The sequence below is a fragment of the Lampetra planeri genome, chromosome 5, assembly GCF_965212315.1.
Source record: "Lampetra planeri chromosome 5, kcLamPlan1.2.h2, whole genome shotgun sequence".
NCBI lineage: Eukaryota > Metazoa > Chordata > Hyperoartia > Petromyzontiformes > Petromyzontidae > Lampetra > Lampetra planeri.
The window spans coordinates 20,928,446-20,949,264 of NC_136111.1; the positions used below are offsets into that span (position 1 = coordinate 20,928,446).

Genomic DNA, 20,819 nt, shown 5'->3' on the forward strand with positions numbered 1-20,819 from the left:
AAAAAAAGGCCGTAATTATAATGTACTAAAGCGGGCCCACGTCGCGACGAGGAATGTGGGCCGATGGTGAAGACTAATGATGGGAGTAGCAGCTAAAGGAGATAACCCGCTCAAGTGGTGGAAGTCCACGGCAGGGATGGAATGAGGAATGATTATATCAGCTCGTGCGTAGGTGCTAGCGGGATCGTTCCATCGCAGCCCGGTGAGAGATAGTGACGGCTTAAGGAAGGCCTTCATCCAGCAGTGGATTGATCATGGCCGATGATGATGATGATGAAGAAAACATTCAAGAATCCACATCGGTGTCCGATATATATATATAACTATATAGCTCTTTCTCAGAAGTGACCTGGCCACAAATGATAGCTCAACGAAGTGGCTTGTCACATGGAAATTTATAACAGCAGCCAAATGCTCTAAACGCGTGTTTATTATAAATGTGCAGGGAAAAAACCGGAGGAACTGGAGAAAAATCAATGCGACCACGTGGAGATAGACATACAAACTACAAATATACAGCAGCAGGCGTCACGGTCGGGATCGATCCCACGACCTCAAGTACACCAGGCGAGGTAATTAACATCTCCGAGCCACCGCGGTACCCCTACTACAAACACGCGTGCCCACGGCGTCCAAAGAGGCCTGCTTCTGCGCCGTGATCCAGATGGGGAGGTTCCACCATGGGTGGAAAAAACCCGATTTTTCCAGCGGCAGGCATTGGGTTTTTTCTTTAATACAATTAAACCCGATTTCGGGGAATTAAAACCTGGTTTAATGAATACGAAACTCTGATCCAAGGCTTAGGCTGCTTCCTCGTCGGTGCTGCTATCGTACTCGGGGCCGTCGGGCACGGGGTAGTCGTAGAATGCGGGCAGGTTGGTCTTGATGAACACGAGCTTCTCCACAATCGTGGGCGCCAGTGAGTTCCTTAGCTTGGAATGGATGAAGCCCATCGTTGAGAAGTTGGCGAAGTGCGGTTCTGCAATTAGAACCAATTAAACCGGATTTCTCCCAATCTCAGATGATCGGGTTTAATATAAAAAGACAATTAAACCCGATTGTAAAAACCCGACTGTGCCACCCTTGGGTTCCACCACTCAGAGCGCAGCTGCGTCGCCTGGATGCTGCGTTTTTCTCAGGTTCAACGGATCGAGCAGCAAATTGTGAACGACGCCGTGAGACTCCGGGTGTCTCCATGTACGCGCGGCGCACACAGACAAAGATAAAGCTCCCCCGCATAGCCTGAAAAGATTGTCGGGGCAAGTGCTGTTTTTGCAAGCACCTACGAAGGCCGGCACGGCATACGAAGTGGGTGGGTGGCCAGCACCACGCCGGGCCGCCTTTGTCTCCCCAGTGGCGATATTTACACACCGCACCAGGTACTCATTTGAGGCTGAGTTGACCTAGGGGAGGTCGATGACCGGTTCAGATAATCGTCACTGGCGTTGGCCGTGAGCGGGAATCGAACTCGGGTCTCCAGGTTTACTAGTTCAGCGCGCTAACCGCTACACTACCGTTCCCCAGGCACACACACGTACATGCACGCACACACACACGCATACGTCAACCAGTCATATTCGCGTACTGACGCTTGATAGCGGGAGCATCGTTTACGACAACAGCATCAATTCTTCAGGAACGCGACATCCCGACTTTACATATATAATGCTGTCAGTTCTGCTGCAACGCCGCGTGTTTTCGTGACGCGAACTGGATATAACGCGCTGCATGTATTTGGGAACGAATTTTTTTATAACGCGGATGCGAGCTGGATAGAAGGCGATTGAGTGAACGCAACTACGAGAAGGAACAAGCGGCCGTACAGCTGAATCGGCGTAGCATCACACAAGGCACTGGGATGCTGCTGGATTCTTCTAAAAGTTGTCCATGCGCCTCAGTCTTTGTTCAGCCTGCGTACGCATCTCACGTGTTATCGCCGACTTGCTTTACCCTATATTATACATTTTTTAAAAATATTAACGTGATTTTTCAATAATGCGGTGTTTTTCAGGAACGCAACTACCGCGTTAAAGGACAGACTCTAATAATGGTAATAAAACGTGTTTCTGCGTAACTAGCAAGCACATTGCCCATATATTCGTGGCTCGGAAAGCCAACTAATTCACAGACCAGTATTTATCGAGAGTGCGTTGTTGTGGGTAGTTTTAAAATTGGACTAATTAGAAACGTAAACCTTATCACATATTTGTGTTGCTATGATGAAGAGGAGGATGCTAAATCTTAGTCGGACACGAAGAGTGACAAACGTAGACGTGAGAAAGAGGCTGAACATAGCAGACGACTTGATGCAAGTGGTAATGAGAAGGAAACTGAGCTTAATCTTGATTCGAAGCTTTCGTGACTGCAGGAATCCATACTCTTTGATTCTTTCGGTAAAGTGACGTGGGAAGAATAAATATTAAATACAAATAAAATAAAAATAAATAAAATAATTCTACCTACGTGACTTAACCGAAAGAACCAAAGAGTATGAAACTGAGCGTGTTTAGGCACGTACAATATGCAGGATGGAGAACGATAGGAACACCAACATTGTAATGATGGGAATAATGGTGGGAACTGGAAGAAGAGGAGGAAGAGCCTGGAGCGAATGGCTGGATGGCGTAAGAGATTGGTGCCAGAGAGATGCGGCATAGCCTCAGCATGTTGGCACGGGATAAAGGGGAAGTGGAAACAACTGACACACGTTGCGGTGGACACCTACGGGATTTCTGCCCACGGAGTTTGATGGTGATGATGATGGTGAAGAGCCGTTGGCTAAAAAAAAAAGCCAGCTCGTAATGTTGCCTCGCTCAGGGCAGTGTTATCGACAAAAGTGACGTCTCCATCGCGCCGCGACCCCGATGGTGCGCAGGTGGTCCAGGTTCGGGGTGTCCACGTCCGTGTCGTAGTCCCAGCGGAATCCGTCGAACGAGACGAGCAGCAGCTTCTGCCGCTGCTCTCTGTGCGACGGCAGCGCGCTCGATCCCGACCACGCGACGCAGAGCGCGAGTGCCAGGAGCCAGCGCCCCGATCCCCGCTCTGCTCCCAGCGCCAGCATCGCCCTCGCCCATACCCAACAACTTCTACCTTGCACTGCATGGGAGGAAATCTGCCCTCACTTTTCCCAATAAACGTTTTAGGTGTTTTTGCGGGAACGGCACGGAATATAATATTTTGGTGAACGGGGGAAGTTATAAGCGTCAGTTAGCAAGGTTAGGTCCAAAGTAGTGTTGGAGATAAGATATTTGCATAGAATTTCACTATCGCTGGAATTGGCCTTGAGATTATACTTGGATTGCACAGGAGGTCGTTCCAGATTTCCAATCGCTGTATTTGTGATGCCGATGTACAAAGTCTCGTGCGTGCGTTCGTGTACGTTTTATCTTCCATCTGATATCACCAGACTTTGTGAAAAAAATAACAGAGCTTGTTTAGTCGTTGAGTTAACGGCTATTCCAAAGGGTATTGACCTATGGGACACCACATAACACCTAACTTTTTGGCTACATTGCCTCCTGTCAGACATCGCGTGACAACTTTGACGCAGTCGATGTTACGGCGAAGAACGTGAGAGAAAAGTGAGAGTGCAATGATGAGCGCAGATATCAAGGGAGCTAAAGGAAGTTGAGTTTGTCAAGAATAAGAGGCGGTGATGTCGCCGTTGAGTGAGGAGGCAGTTCAACTAAACTAAACTTTATTTTTTTTTTTTATTTTACCAGGTAAGGCCCACTACCTATTTTGCAGAAGCTACATGGCCACAAATGATAGGTCAACAAAGTTGCTTCTCATCACGTGCAAATTTACAGCAGCCAAATACTCTCAACGCCGTGATGTTGATTGTAAATGTGGCGGAAAAACCCGAAGGACCCGGAGGAAAATCCACGCAAACTTCAAATATACAGCAGTCGTCGTGGTCGGGATCGAATCCACGACCTCCTGTATACCAGGCGAGGTAGTTAACATCTCGCCACTGCAAAGCCTTCAATAGGGCTTTGCAGTGGCGACCCCAAGATACGAAGGGTTGGGGTGGGGGGGAGCGTGAAAAATTTTACGTGTGGCCCCCATTTAAAAATCTTTATTCGAATATTTATTTTAGACTGGAGGAATCCGATGAGCTATGAAGCTATTTTTCACAGATGTCCATGGCTCATGTCAAACATGCCAAAGCCACTGCCAAGCGACTTTGGTTTTCATTTTGTCAGAGGGACACGAATGCAGTTGGCCTCACCGATTACCGCACGGCCCCGATGATGAAGCGTCCACGTAGTTACAGTGACCGGCGAATGGCTTTGGGAGGAGGTGCATGAGCCACTGGCTCAACGTGGCATGTTTTAACTCGCGCGTAGTTTCAAACATCCTCTGGCAACGACGTGATATCTCATAAAGTAATTGTTATATCATGAATCTCATTTGTTTTTAACATTTGTGGAAGAACCACTCTACCCAAGGTGTCTTAGAATAAGCCTATGAATCATTCATCATACCGCACTGGAAATATGATTCAAGGTGCATTCGACCATTTATCGCGTGTCCCCTTCTCATAAGCCTTACAAAAAAATAATCTCCGTCATACATCATCGTGCCAAACTCAAATATCACATGTGGAGCATGATACTGCCTATCACAAATTTTGAGTTAAACCACCTTCCTCGCTTAAAAAAGAGTTATGTTTTTGAGGCCTCTCAACCCAAAGAATGAAATCACCAAAGTTTGTAGCGGGAGTTGGTTGCACGATGTCAGAGCTCATTTGATACAATCTCTCTCCGGGGCTCCAGCGAGACAGCTTGGCGGGACCACCAGGAGGTTGCAGTCTGCGGATCGTCGTGTTGGTGATGACCTGTATGGTATAATGAGCTCCATGAGACAAGCGAGGTGCAAGTTCATCGTCTTAAACATCAGTGTCAAGGTTTTGAAATGGATAGCGTTCTTTCACTGGACGTCTCCCGATATGTGCTACACCATTTAGAAACACGCGTTTAGATTATTTAGATTATTTGGCTGCTATAAATGTCCACATGATAAGCCACTTCGTTGAGCTATCATTTGTGACCAGGTCGCATCTGAAAAAGACGCTAATAGCTTAGTGGGCTTTACCTGCTAAAATTAATGAATTTCGTTTGACTTGCATATTCTTTGAGTGATTTGCCTACCCCTCCTATACTTTGCACTCCTATCGTGTTATGTATTGTTTGTTCTTATAACGCTCTGACCCGCCCCTACTGAACATCTATGAAAGATCGCTTCATAGCTCATCGGATTCCTGCAGTTATAAATGAACATTCTGTGTCTGATAACACGAGCGATCGCCTCGTATTTCCTTTACTCGGCAGATTGGCCGAGGGACTGCTACTCGAACCCCACCCGCAAATGCATGCCGGCCTGAGTGAGGAATGGCATTGCCAGAGTCCAAAATGACCCATTGTTACGACGACGTCTTGACGAACAAAGGAAGCTTTGAGTCGAGCTGCATACTCCCCAGATATTCCTTCAAACGCCGCGTGCACCCTCCACGGTCCACGCAGCCCGCCAACGAGTCGATTGTCGTAAAAACAAGACTGCTTTGAGCCGTTCTCCAAAGGGAAGCGGTGTTAGACAGCGAGCGGGCCTGGGAGATGCAGCCCGATGGCTCGGCGCAATACATCTGGCTTTATTGCCAGCAAACACTGGGAAATAGGAGTCGTTCGTGTTGATATGGAGCCCCCCTGATGCCATCAGCGAACGACTGCTCAGGGCCTCCCCCCCCCCCACCAAAAGCCGTGCTTCTTTCTGCATGCAAATCAGCCCCCGTCTCGCCGCGGGTGGAACGCGTGTGTGCAACGCGTGTGTGTGTGGAACACGCGTGTGGAACACGCGTGTGGAACACGCGTGTGTGTGGAACACGCGTGTGTGTGGAACACGCGTGTGTGTGGAACACGCGTGTGTGTGGAACACGCGTGTGTGTGGAACACGCGTGTGTGTGGAACACTTGCGTGTGGAACACTTGCGTGTGTGTGGAACACTTGCGTGTGTGTGGAACACTTGCGTGTGTGTGGAACACTTGCGTGTGTGTGGAACACTTGCGTGTGTGTGGAACACTTGCGTGTGTGTGGAACACTTGCGTGTGTGTGTGGAACACGTGGACCCCCCTACGCGGCCGCGCGCCCTCCCTCGCAGCGAACAAATCGAGGAGTCTGTGCAACCACGGGTGCTCATTCGTGGCTACATTCGCGGGGGAGATCTCGTGATTTGTTCTCAGGCGTATACCGCCGATGAGCGCCGTTGGCTACGTACGGCGCGAAAGAAGTTCAGCATGCATACATGCGCACGAACGTACCGACATACACACTTATTCATAATCAGTCTTTATTCATCCTGGAGAAATCTGACGAGCTGTGCAGCTCTTTTTCACAGATGACCAATGGTATTAAAACTATACATCAGGTCGTTGCTGCTGCACAAGCAAAATCATGGCACGTCTGTTTTTATTATGCGCTCCGGAGGAAGTACATTTTATTTGCAGAACGAAAAAAAATGCAAATGCTGCATATTTGTACTTTTGTGCAGATAGTAAACTGCTTACAGATGTATTCATACATTTTTAACAAACTGTAACACAAATATTAGCGTTGAATCCGAATCGTTGAATCTCACAACGTGCACGTTTATTTTTTTCCCGTTAGCATATTACTCTTTTATTTGAAAGGCGTGAGCTTAAAGAAAATTGGTCGTTCACATCAGGGCAGAAGCAAGGAAGTGATGGCGAGTTGTGGTGGCAATCGTGGCCTCTGCTGACGTCTTCCAAACATTTCATGAAGCGGGCGTGCGGAGAATAAAGCATCAAGCTTGGTATAGAATTATCCTTATGGGTAATTTCCTAAATCATCGGGGACATCATGTAAATATATATTTACGAACATTTTGACTGTTGAGAGCAGATCCTAAAAAAAAACAAAAAAATCACTGGCAATCGTTCCAATCGAAAACACTTCGTCATGTAAGTGTGCATGATGAACTTCTTTCGCACCATACGTTGCCGACCGTGCTAATCGGAGGTTCGGGGGAATGGCATCCTCCTAGAGTGACACCTCATGTACCGTCTTGGTTGTGTTGTTTTTACTCCTGCCAAGAGAGGGCATAGAGCAAATGTTATTTTATTACAGTAATAGGACAAATGCACATTTCATTGCATCGCAGAGTTGAGAGATGGCAACAGATTGGGGAGGGCTTCATCCAGCAGTGGATGGATCACGGCTGGTGATGTATGTTACATGTTGAACTTCTTTATACCCAATCGTGCTAATCGATGATCAATGGATATTGCTTCCACTGTTTGCTCCACATTTAACATATTTAAAGAGCAGCATTTGCAACCAAAGTTCATCGTGATCATCGTCGTCATTGGCCATGGTCAATCCACTGCCGGATGAAGGCCTCCCAAATTCTGCAGTCATCTCTCACGTTGCAAGGGCCAAGAACATTTACGTGGCGATGACAGTTCTGGATTTCACGAGAAATATCTTACCGAGGTGACACCAGCCGCAGAACCCATTCAAGATGCGGGTATGTGTGAACAATCATCTGTGAGAATGGAGCTCCAGAATGTGTCGGGGTGGAAAACGAGAACAAGCAAGTTCAACGCGTAGGGGGCTTTCGCGATCAATATTATCCATAATTAATTGAGGGGTTTTTTCCATAAATATGTTTCGTTAAACCTGTAATTAAATCCGCCACCACCACTCGACACGGCCGATTAGTAAGGTTTGTCACGTGACCAAAACGTGCCAATTAGTTGCTAGTTCGGCACACCTTTCGTGTCGGAGAGTAAACCCACAACATTTACAAATTCGAGTACTGTGACGTTTTTACCAGTGATTACAACCAGCCTCATCAGGCGGCATTCAAGAATTATGGATAAATCCTCCTGTTTCGGTTCCTAAATAGAGAGGGGGGGGCTGTAAATGTGATGCCATAACTGTTAGCCAAGTTACGAGTTCAGTACACCGGTGTGTTGGAGAGTAAACTCATAAGATTTACAATTCAGATAATTTGCCGGAAATTACAACTAGCCAGTGATTACAGCTAGCATCATCAGGGGTCCGAATTGTAAATGTTGTGAGTTTACTCTCCAACATACTGGTGTGCTGTACTAGTAACGAATTGGCATGTTTTATTTACGTAACAAACCTTTCTAATTATCTGTGTCAGGTGGTGGCGGGTTTAACGACACATTTATATTTACGCGATCTAACCCAAAAAAAAACTCGATTGTGGAGAATAAGCAATATTTTTCTGTTTTCATAAAAAAAAATCATTTTACCTTTTCCCAGCCCGTTTCGACATCGTGAAGACCGTTGCCACGATGAAGGCCAGGAAGAGACATGCGGCGATCGCTGTGAGAGCAATGAGACCTTCCCTGAGCCCAGACCTGGTGGGAGCTTGAGGGTCTGCGTTGGCAGAGTGCAGAAAACGTAACAAACGGAAACGACTTCAATGAGTGTCTCAACGGGACTTGTCAAAGGTAAAGCTGCATATCAGAATAGGCTTCACCCTTTCTGGCAATCAAACAGAAGGTGTCAAGATGTTCAAACACCAATTACAGACCTTTTGCAAGGCGCCAAGTCTGCATTAACCACACGTGCATGTGGCCAAACGTGCAATCAAACATGCTCTGATAATATACGCATTGTGTTTGAAACTTATTGGCCTACACCAGAGACAGCCTTTTTCATGGTTTCGTTTCACCAGTGTTAGACCAGAGTGCCAAAAAACGAACAGTACTAAAGGAAATGCAAGTGTAATAAATCCGCTCCGGACGATATCGTGTCTTTTGTCTTTTCTTTATTCGTTCTTCATTCCACAGCTTCCTCACACGCTGGGTTCCTTTCCCCCCCGTTACTCTCGTTCCCCGAGCGTGGCGTTCGCTCGCTGCCTCGCTCCCTCACACCGCTGGTTGACGGCGTGTGGGAGACAGCCTCCGGCCTGCCACGTGGCCGCTGGCGTGCCCGTGGCACAGACGTGGTCCCTCTTCAGCCCCTCTCCACACTGACCCCGAGCTATCTCTCTCCACCCCTTATTGCGGTTGCACCCGATTCAAGAGCTGACTGGCTCACAGGGCTATACCTAATAAATGAACTTGAACTTGAATAACACCTGGCCCACGTGATACCACGCAGCCAATCATCAGCCTCACCCCCTGGAACCTTCCAGATGTTGCTATGCAGCCACAGGGCTACGCCCTGGCTCGACGTCCCATTGACTGTGGGCTGAGGCCGGCAGAGCCCATCACCATGGCTCAGTTACCCCCCGGGTGCATCCTCATATTACACAAGTGTAATAAAGGATGTTGACGACACACAGCTTGGTCTCCGTCTCTGTCTTTATTCTTGTTATGCCGCTCACATTCCGCCGATCCCGACAGTGGACTGGCTGTTCCGCTTGCGCGCCCCGCGCGCTCTTCCCATCAGTCGCATTCCCCTCTGCTCCCGCACACCGTTGGCTGACGGTGTGCTTGGAGTCGTCTCTAGCCACGTGGCTGATGGCGCAGGAGGTGTCCCACGACCCAACGTGGTCCCACTCCGAGACTACGCCAACTGACCCCGAGTCTCTTCCGGATCCCCCTTATATCCCCCTCACACGTCATCCTGTCCACCATGCCCTTTCCGAACCTTCCAGATTACGCCCTTCGCTTCGCGCCCCTCCGGCTCCGCCCTTAGACTCCGCCCCTGATCTTCCGGGCATCCGATTGGACCGGAGGTGGGCGGCGGACCTTCCCATACGCCCATATTACTGGGCCCCGCCCCCAATACTCCGGGCCGTCTGATTGGCCCAGAGCTGAGCGGCGAAACCTCACTTACGCTCGCATTACACAAGTATCAGAGCATCGGTAGCTCGGGTTGAGCAGTTATATTGTGGTGCCACGACCGCAAGCGCCGTGATTCCCCCCCCCCCCCCTGAGCACTCACACACACGTAGTGTCTCGGTGGGGAATCACCTGGCACAACGGGGTTTCATCCAAAGGGCCCCTAGGTGGGAAGTCCCATGGTTTCCTGGTGCCAGGAGATTGGCCGACCCTCCCAGGACAAATCACATCATTGCAGTGCCCCTAAATTGGCTTAAAATTGTATGGGCGCACAAAGGTTCACCGGTGCCAGTCGCAATGAGTCGCGCGTGACATTGGGGAGAGGGCTGGGGTGAAATATTAAGCGAGCAGGGCAGACGATGAGGGCGGGGGGATCCTAGCGCCACCGACCAAGTACACACTAGCCGGGTGTGTATTCGCCAGCCGGATGCCCTCCCAGATTAAACAGGGTGAGTCAGGGATTAATGAGTACGGGGTAGAGACTATGGGCCGAAAAATAACGTAGAGTAACGCTCCGTGTAAGGGCAGAAAAACGTTTGAAAATCACAGGTAGGCGCACGATTGGTTGCGCAGGATAACGTAACCCCGGATGGTTTTTTTTTAATCAAGGGGATAAAAAGGGGAGCCAGAAACGATTCAAGTGAGATCTCCTCTTCAACAGTTTGGTCGTCAAGGCCCACTCCCTGCCGTCCTGCCTCCTCGAGCTGCTCGCAGCATCCGTGTGATGCCAGCGAGTGCTGCTGCGAGGCAGTGGTAGGCGAGGTTTTTTCATCATCCTCCGACTCTCACAGCGTCCGTGCGACGCTGTGAGTACGGCCGCGAGGTACGTGGTAAGGCGTGCAAGTGTTTGGGGACTTGGGTAGCAGTAGGCGAGGCTCTGCTCGCAGAATATTCCCTCCGGGCAGTGCAGGGTTTGCGCCTTGAATAAACGTTAGCACAGAGCATCGGTGTGGCACGAATGATTTGTGTGCAGAGCGGCTGCGTGGGCGGACGCGCGGTGAGAGTGAAGGCAGAGACGCAGCACGGAACGCTCGTTGAGATAATCGCCTGCAGGTTCATGCAGCCGCTTGGCTGCATGAACGTGCAGTAGCGTATAGCCGCCCGCAGAAGCGCGCGTGTTCACGCCGCCGCTGTAGCGCTAATCCTGGTGCGGACGCGGATTTGGATATTAACTGCCGGCAGGCGTGCATGTTCGCGCAGCCGCTAGCGTTAGCTGCAGTGTGTGTTAAAAGGAAACCGCTCGAAGGTGTGGGTGCGGTCGTACAGCTGTGCGCCGCGTTGGCGTAAGAGTTGGCGTGTGCGCGTGTGTGGATTAACCCCGTGCGGCGGTGAGCCAGCGATTTAACTATGTCCCTCAGAGGGGGCGCTAACGGGGGGGGAGGGGGGTGGCGATTACCCGGTCGGCGGGGGCCTGGTGGGGGGGCCGATCGACGTGGTGGAGGAGGGAGTGGTAGGGGCGGACGTTGCGCCCCACCTGCCCCGCGAGAGCGGTGGGGTGGACGCCGGCCCCCACAATATCTATGCCGCTCATTCTCAAGGAAACGGTGCATGTGTGCAAGCACGTACGTATGTGGGGAGCGGTCGTGTAGAGGTTCGCGCACTACGCTACGAACAGGGCAACCAAAGTTCTATTCCGGCTCATGACCAATAACAGTGGTGAATATTTCAACCGGTCCCGGGCATCCCAAAGGTCGACTCAGCCTTAAATGAGTAGCAGGTATTGTGGTGAAACATCGGCACGTGAGAGCCAAAGGCGGCCAGGCGAGGTATTGACCACCCACCCCCTCGTGTGTGCCGCGCCGGCCTTCAGAGGTGGTCGTTAAGAGGACTTGCCCCAGCAGTATGTTCGAGGCTGTAGGGGGGATTCTTTGTCTTTGTACGTATAAACTATCCCAGGCTGTGGGGTGCAACAAGCGTGACACATGCCCCATAGTGACATCTCCGCCAGGCCATCGTTAACAGTCGACCCAGGAGGCTTGCAAATTAGACGAACAGCGATGGATCAATTCCTTTAATTTGAATAAATTACCCCCCCCCCCCACCAACAACGCATGCATCGTGCGAGATTCGATCGGTTTAAGATTTGTGCAAATTATAGGCAAACGAGACCATTGGTAAGCAATACTTGCACCCAATCACCACCCCGAATCGTGACAATTCATCGGGAAGCTGGGGGTGGGGTGGGGTGAATCAATACATGCTGACTGCATGAAGTAGAAAAAAAATATATAAAGCAAGAATAATATCCATACTCTTCGGTTCTTTCGGTAAAATAAAATAAAAATAAAAAATAAAAATAAAAATATTTTTTCTTTATAATCTAGAAAGAAGAATAAGATCCGTTTACTTAGATGTTCTCAGTTTGCACCGACACTGCCAACATGAAGTCGTTGACTGTGTCAGCACTTTTTCCCCCTGACTTCGTCGCCAGCCCACACCTCCGATTGGCATGGTCGGCGACGTACTGGTGCGAAAGAAGTTCAATGTACATAGATACCCAACTCATGACGAGATTCTACATTGTCACCCTTTTACCATCCCATTGGAAAACTCACTTTGCTCAGAGCTTCAGGCATCTGATGATATTCACTGCTGCGCATAACATTTTAAATATATGTACAGGGTGGCAAATACATTTAAGATACATCGGGTTATTTAAATTATTTGAACACTGGCATGAACATTTATTATTGTTTATTCTTCAAGTTATTATCTATTTGTCTTCTTCCTATGGGGGTCACCTCAAATCCAAAGTTTAAGAAATTCGACCAAAAACCCTGAATTAATTGCGGCAAACAAAACATCATTTGTAGATTTACACTATGATACCACCTATTACTAAAATATAGTAATAGGTTTTTACCCTTTCAAAGGTTAAAAAACCTATTACTATATTTTTCCACTGGTAAAGGAGGTCTCATAGTGTAAATGCTTACCCCGGGCTCTCAATACTCTGATAGTGCGCTGTTTTTGAGTTTTACGCCTTTTGGCGTCTTCTGGTCCAACACCAATGGAGACTAGGCTCGAAGAAAAGCTGTCTCGGGTCTGGACCAATCAACTTCAAGGACAGTGCATATCATTATCATTATCAGAGTTGTTTCGTTTTGTTTGCATTTTGACTGCTTGTGTTGTGGTTATTGCAAACATGATCCCTTGTATAAAGGTGTCAGTTTTTGTACCAGTTGAAAGGGTAAAACCCTATTACTATTATCATATGTAGATGTTGGTGGTTTACTCTACAACACACGGGTGTGCTGAACTAGTAACGAATTGGCACGTCTTGTTTACCGCGACAAACCTTACTCATTGGCTGTGTTAGGTGGTGGCAGGTTTAACTACACATTTATAATTAACATTTATATCTAACCCAAAACATATATTATGGAAAACATAATTGACGAATGTTCAAAGATCACATAGATGTAATCTTACGGAAGTCAGTTTGAACAATTGTTAAGATAAATTAAATAGCCCTACGTGACTTGTTACATTAAATGTAAAAACCGAATGTGACCGTTATAAGGCCAAAGGCAATGTGTTTCTAAATAATGTAATGAGTTACTCGACTAAATAACAACAAACTTAACGCATTCATCAATAGCAACGTTGCCTTAAAAGAAAAACATGTACAGTGTATAAGAGGCCACGCTTTGGGGCAATTATCCTTCTAGAGGCCAGAGAGAAAGAGATCAGAGTGGGTAATACTCTTTGGTACTTTCGGTAAAGTCACGTAGGTAGAAAAATTAAATTAAATTAAAAATAATATATCCCGACGTTTCGATCGCAACACAAGCGGTCGTCCTCAGGCGGAAAAAATAATCCAGCAGTGCAACTGCTGAACCAGCGAGAGAGCTGTTACAACAAGAGGTTATTTATGTGGCGAAGGGCAAGCAAGCGGGGTCTGAGCTGGAAAGGAATTCCATCCCCGCACGCAAGCACGGCAGTTGTGTTAATGAGGACGACCGCTTGTGTTGCGATCGAAACGTCGTGACATTTTTAATTTTGATTTATTTTTCTACCTACGTGACTTTATCGAAAGAACCAAAGAGTATGGATTCCTACAGTCACGAAAGCTTAAAATCAAGATGGGAGTGGGTAATATAAATTGAAGACAGCACCTTACACAATGGGGCCTGATAAGAGTTAAATGAATAAATGCTATTGACGAAGCTGCTTATTGTTTTTTTGTTTGTTGTGCTTGTGCCCCAATGCGACTGAAGCAGCAGTAGCAGCACCACCACCAAATAATTATTATAATCGGTCAATTAAATACATTCGTGCAATCCACAATACAGTCCTGAAAATAACTTAACAGGAAGTGGGAATTACTCAAATAATTGACAATCTAAAAATATCTCCAGAAGATATTGTAATACTTGACAGTCGATGTTCTGTAATTATGTTACGCTGCTTTGTGCTGTAAAATTATTGAATATATGTTTTTTTTGGTCCGTACAAGTTAGGCCTCAAGATTTAAATAGGCACAACGCCCCCTGATGGACAACCCCAGCGTGCACGAGGCCCAACGTGTCAAATTAAAGGATTGTTGAAACAATAACAATAGGTTTTAACCCAATCAAATGATTGTACTGCTCCCATCAGCCACCCATCTATGAATTGGCGTCCGTGTAGCAAGAAATGGATTTGTACCGATATCTGGTTCCGCTATCGCCGTGTTGATCTTCATCACAGGGGACCGCAGAGTTTCGATAACACACTGGCACGGTTGGCTACATACGGTGTGAAAGAAGTTCAACGTACATACATACATACACGCGCGCACACACACACAGGTGCTGCCTGAGACATACCGTAAGTCGGGTTGTTGGTGTCTGCAGTGGACAAGGTGATGAGCCAAACCGTAACTTTACAGAGTTTCAACAAATGTTATTTTTTTTTTGCCGAGCAGCCTTCCCCCCTGCGCTCTTATCATTCCGGCTTTAAATTGCAGTCGTAAACAATGGCTCGCTATCCTCTACCGATGAGTGGACCTTACCTGGTAAAAGAAAATAGTTTGGTTTAGTTTTAGAGTCTTAATAAGGCTGAAATTCGTATACAGTTGCATTAGTGTCATAGTGTTGCCTAAAGAGGTCACGGGGGCATGGCTCTTTCGAGCTCTTGGCCACCGCGGGCTGTGTGCAGGATTTACGCGGGGACGGTGCTGTCATCTTGACATGCAAATCGTGCCGAAACATCCCATTATGCTTTTCGGTCTTGAGAGCACCTTTGCTGTGTACCACCAGGGAACCTTGAGAAAAAAAAATCCATGTGACCACAGGGAGAGAGCGAGAGACACCGCAAATTCCAAATATACAGGAAGGCGTCAAGCCCTGGGATCAAACCCATGACCTCCAGGCGAGGGAGTTAACATCTCCTAGCCACCGTGGGGGGGGGGGGGGGGGAGCGTACCCTCCGCGCCATCTCCGCCGTCGCCGACCGAGTCGGCTTTTGTAGTAGTAGTAGCCGGAGAAGAAGCCCAAGTAGTAACATTAGCAGGAGTCGCGCTCTGCGAATCGACGAGCATGTCCCGGGTGACGTCGAGGGAGCCGTTGTGCGGCTCGGGCTGCACCCCGAGCAGCTCGCACATGAGCGCGTACACGTGCACGCTGGCGAACGGCTCCGCCACGTAGCCCCGACGGAAGCGAGGTCCGAAGGCGCGGAAGATGGTCCACATGTCCGACTCCGCGTTGTCGAAGCCGTGTTCGCCCTTGTTAGGCTGGAATATCATCCTCTGTCCGGAGTGGGGGGGGGGGGTACAGAATTCCCACGGAGCGTTTTCGGTTAATTAACCTCGTCAAGGCGCCCCTCTCCAACACCCACACACCACGTCAATGTCATCGCTGGGCAGAGCTCATCTCTGTTGGCTGCCCTAGGCCGGTGGTGGAGATTGAATACTCCTCAAAGTGGCAACCGCTCGCACGACAGCACGGGCGCTGTCGACGTTCCACCAAGCGGTCCTCATTTTATTGACCTCGAAGGGTTTTTTAACGTAAAACCCGACGATTGCGAGCGTGGCCGCGGCGAGAACTGCTCTCAAAATACATCGAACCAAATATCGTCACGAGATAGTTTTGTTGTTGTTGCCATCTCCAGTTTCACGGCGGTGTCATCAAGGACCGCATGTGCACCACGAGGAGCCCGTGATTACGGCGACGCTCAAATTGATGTCGTTTGGTCTTTTCCGTTGTTGTTGTGGCTTACCCCATTGACCACGTAGCCGAGGTCCCCGTACATCATGATGGGCAGCAGTCGCCTGTGCTCCCGGTAGCGAAAACGTTCCGGGAACTCATCCTTCCTGTAGACGTTCAGCTTCGGGTGGGCGCCCTTCAGGGCCTGGTACACGGCCTCCTCCCTGCCCTGCTTGGGCTGAATCATGGCGAACGGCCCGTAGTCCACTATGGCCAACTTGACGTCCTTCTTGAAGTTGATGAACTTCGACAGCACGATCTCCTCCACGGCCGGCGCCTTCTGCGTGGGCGTCATGCCGTGGTCCGAAGTGATGATGACGTTCATGTTGCCCGTGAGGCCTCTCTCCTCCATGCTGCGCAGCAGGTAGCCCACCGTGCGGTCCACCTGCCTCACCTGCGTCACAATTAAAGGGGCCGTCCATAAATGACGTCACGCGATTTTGGACGATTTTTTTACCTCCCCCAATCCGCCCTTCGTCACACGGCGTCACAAAAAGTCAGACCCCCCCCCCCCTCAAATATGACGTCACAAAGCTCTGCCCCCCCCCCCCCCCAAAAAAAATATAAAACATGCTTCAAATCGCTTAAACTACTGTCATTCTAGTGCGTATTTAATGTGGCACTGGACTTTGATATTGTAGGAGAAAACATTTATTTAAAAAGTCGATTTAATTAAGTAGAACGTGTTGTCTATATTTATTTAAAGTGGCGCATTTTGATGTGACGTTATATTTCTCAAACCCCACCCCCCATCGTCACACATCGTCACAAATGTCTGACCCCCCCCCCCCGCAGGTGCGTGACGTCATTTAAGGACGGCCCCATAGGGGAGGGGGGGGGTTAAGATGGATCACGAGTAACGACATCACATTTACCCCCCCTTCCCCCGCTCTCTATTTAAAAACGGAAAAAGGAAGATTTCGGCACTATTTTGGAATATCGCCTGATGAGGCTGGTTGCAATTACCGGGCGAAACGTCACAGTACTCTAATTGGTAAATGTTGTGGGTTTACTCTCCGAACACAACCGGTGTGCCGAACTAGTATCTAATTAGCGCGTGTTGTTTACGGAACAAACCCTACCAATCGGCCGCGTCGGATGGTGGCGGCGGGTTTATATCGACGGCGATCAAACCCAAACAAACAAAAAACGACCCTCCTCAATGATGGATTAAAATCGGTCGCGAAAGCACCCCGCAAAACTCCTCCTTGCGTGTTAAACTGCCTCAACCTTCTCCTGTCGCTCCTCCGAATCCGGCCCAAACTTGTGGCCCGCCGAGTCGGGCTCGCCGAAGTAGAGCGCTACGAAGTCCAGCTGGTCCAGGACGAACCAGTCCACGACGGTGTCCACGTTGAGCCTCCACTCTGTCTCGTTGCTGTAGTTGTAGCTGGACTCTTCCAGCAGCGACCTGTACACGGTCTGACCCTCGTACGTGGCCGCACCGCCGGGGAAGTGTAGAGAGCCGGTCTTCAAGCCCTGGGTGTTCGGTGTCGGAGGTGGTGGTGGGGGGTGGCGGAGAAGGGATCATTGGGAGTTTCGTGGGAGAAGACACAATGAAGAACAAGGCAAGGTATAGATATTGACTAAAAACTTTCGTGACTACAGGAATTCAAATTCGTTGGTTCTTTCGGTAAAGTCACGTAGATAGAAGAATACAAATAACAATAAAAAATAAAGAGAATTAAAATAAAAGTAATAAAAATAAAATTATAATAAAACACTAATGTAGACTGTAGCCTGGTTCTTAACCTCGGTGAGTGTACTGGGAGTCTATAATGTAGACTGTAGCCTGGTTTTTAAGCTTCGTGAGCGTATTGGCAGTCTACATTCGTTTATTTTTTATGCACTTTATTTTTATTATTATTTTTATATCTACGTGCCTTTACCGAAAGAACCAAAGAATAAGCCGATGTATAAACATTGGCTTAGGGGTAGGTGTAACCGCAGCCAGAACACCGCACTGGGCTTAAAGATCCTGTCTGGAAGTGTCACAAAATTTGTACAAGAAATGCTCCAAACATAAATAAATCAATGGACGTTAACTAAAGCCCCGTTTTGAATGGGGATTTAACAATTTCTAGAATTGTGACATTGTTTGTTGGTTGTGGCCAACGATGCAAGTGTAGGATGACTATGAATCAGCCAGCATTGTTGCTCAACCTCATCAGATCTCGTAAGCTAAGCAGGTTGGAGCCTGGATGACGCTTCCACGGGAGACGATCATGTACACCCCGGCTTGTCACGAGTTCTATCCCCCCACACCTGCCTGCATATCTATACTGCACACCTTCACGAACTAGCGTAGCATGGGTCAAATGTAACTCCCAGGACACGCACAGCTGTGAAGTGGACAAAAGGGCAGTACACGCACACGTTGTTCGCGACGTCTGATGTGGTGCGACCCTTGCACCTGTGCACGGTCAACGCCGATAAACTTCGTTTTACTTTACCAGCTAAGGCCCACCGAGCCGTGTAGCTCTTTCTTTCAGAAGTGACCTGGCTATCACAAATTATAGCTCGACGAAGTGGCTTATTATCACGTGGAAATGTCTCGCAGCAGCCAAACATACTCAAAACGCAGGTTCATTCGAAATGTGTAGGGGGAAAAAAACCAGAGGACCCGGACAAAAATCCACGTGACCGCGGGGAGAGAGAGAGAGAGACATGCAAACTCCAGATATGCAACAGGCGTCAAGGGTCGGGGTCGGGATGGAACCCCACAACCTCCTGTATAGCGGGCAAGGTAGTTAACATCTCGCCACCGCGGCGCCCCTCCAACCACGAGTGCCTTCGGCGTCCACGGAGACCTGTTTCTGAGCGCTGATCCAGATGGGGAGGGTCTCGTTCCACCACTCGGAGCGCTTCTGTGCCTCGTGATAGCCCTGCTTTGCCCAGGGATCCACGTTGTAGAACTGGTTGTGAACCGCGCCGTGCGACTCGATGTGTTTACCTGCGAAAGATCAAAAGCGCGATCGCGTCACGGCCAAAATAGCCGTTGTTGGTGCCACCACAACCTCCACAATGCTTTCCACCCCTCTGCCATCGCCTGCGCAGCTGCTGCACTGGGGGAGCAACGGCAACCACCCAGACCTATCTACCCCCACGGTCTCCCACCACGTGGTCTTTGGTTTCCTCTGGGTCACCGGACCCGTGTAGACCGCTCCAATACCTGCCCGGAATCGCTCCTCCGGTTTGCATGTTCTCTCCGTGGCGGCGTGGATTTTTTTTTCTTTCTCCGGGTCCTCCGTTGTTTTTTTTGTTTGTTACACTACACGTTTAGAAACACGCAAATGATGGGCCCACTTTGTTGAGTTATCATTTGTGGCCAGGTCGCTTCGGAAAAATAAGCTAATACATCAGTGGCATTTGCCTGGTAGGATTGGGGTTGGTTTAGTTGCATTTGTATGCGTTTGGGCGATTTGTTTACCTTTCTTATACTTTGCACGACTATCATGTTTTGTCCTGTTTGCTGTAACCTTCTTAACCGCCCCTACTCGACATCTGCAAAAAATAACTTTATTGCTCAACGGATTCCTCCAGTATACTGTATTCTGATGCTGCACCAAACAAGCATTTTTTTTTGCCGAATCACAACTGCAGTACTTACAGCATTTAACCTAAACTGTTTTTATTTTGCCAGGTAAGGCTCACTGAGATATATAGCTCCTTTTCAGAAGCGACCTGGCAATCACAAATGATATCTCAAGGAAGTGGCTTATAACGTGGAAATTGATAGCAGCCAAATACTCTATGAGCGCACTTTGATTCTAAATGTGGAGGGAAAAACTGGAGATCCCGGAGAAAATTTCACGCGACCACAGGGAGGAACATGTAACCTTAAAATATACAGGCGTCAGGGTTGTAGTTGAATCCACGACCTCCTGCATACCAGGCGTGGCATTTAACATCTCGCCACCGCGCCACGTTCTCTTCTTGACTTCTGCATTGCTTAGTTTAACGGAAACCCAAGTGACAGTCGACACCTAGAAATCAAGGTCAGTCTGTGGGGTCAGCACTGTAACTATCACCTGTAGCGCAAACCGTAAGGTCGCCGTACCAGTGACGAGGGTGTAGTGCGACGGAGAGGTTATCGTGACGAAAGGCGGCACCATGTGTCGAGCCGCGACCCCGATGGTGCGCAGGTGGTCCAGGTTCGGGGTGTCCACGTCCTGGTCGTAGTTCCAGCGGAATCCGTCGAACGAGACGAGCAGCAGCTTCTGCCGCTGCTCTCTGTGCGACGGCAGCGCGCTCGATCCCGCGCATGCGACCCAGAGCACGAGCGCCAGGATCCAGCGCCCCGATCCCCGCTCTCCTCCCAGCACCAGCATCGCCCTCGCCGGTACCCAACAACGTCTCCTAGAACTGCAAGGGAGGAAAGCTTGTTTTTTTTATCGATGTCATAGTCCGCGTGGATATATATTCGAGCAATAGACTGGCGCAAAGTCTTACGGAAGGAAGATAAGGGACACGACGCACTTAATGAGCTGCCGGTCATTGATAATGTCAAGGACATACTGCATTTTACCTACGTGACTTTACCGAAAAAACCAGTCACGAAAACTTCAAATCTAGATTGTGAAGGACGTGAGCATAAAGATCCCGCTCTTTCTCTGCGGCATCATCCCCCTCACCGTCGTTCCCAGGAAGGGCTGTGATGTTCGACTTCTTCTTCCGAGACGGCGCAGAATGGAATGTTTGGTGCGCAGGGATTTTAAGTGGCTGAAAGTGGTACAGAGAAAATCGCACTCTGGGGTGCAAAGTCTTCAGTTTCAGAGATGAGATAAGATAAG

The 20,819-nt window shown here is 48.9% G+C and overlaps 1 protein-coding gene across 2 annotated transcripts; it reads right to left on the minus strand.

Moving 5' to 3' along the window:
* Positions 1-6,328: 6,328 nt before the first annotated feature.
* On the minus strand, positions 6,329-20,723 carry LOC144719125 (ectonucleotide pyrophosphatase/phosphodiesterase family member 7-like). Of its 2 annotated transcripts, XM_078594982.1 has the most exons (9): positions 20,661-20,723; positions 20,087-20,391; positions 18,837-18,979; positions 17,260-17,505; positions 16,043-16,423; positions 15,251-15,572; positions 8,300-8,426; positions 7,007-7,101; positions 6,329-6,920 (listed from the first exon to the last, which is right to left on the minus strand). In XM_078594982.1, exons 2-8 carry the CDS (start codon positions 20,355-20,357, stop codon positions 7,056-7,058), a joined length of 1,536 nt encoding a protein of 511 aa, XP_078451108.1. In that variant the 5' UTR covers positions 20,358-20,391; positions 20,661-20,723; the 3' UTR covers positions 6,329-6,920; positions 7,007-7,055. The 2 variants fall into 2 exon arrangements, with proteins under 2 accessions (XP_078451108.1, XP_078451107.1); XM_078594981.1 differs by having other exon boundaries at positions 6,329-7,101.
* Between the last annotated feature and the right edge of the window lie 96 nt (positions 20,724-20,819).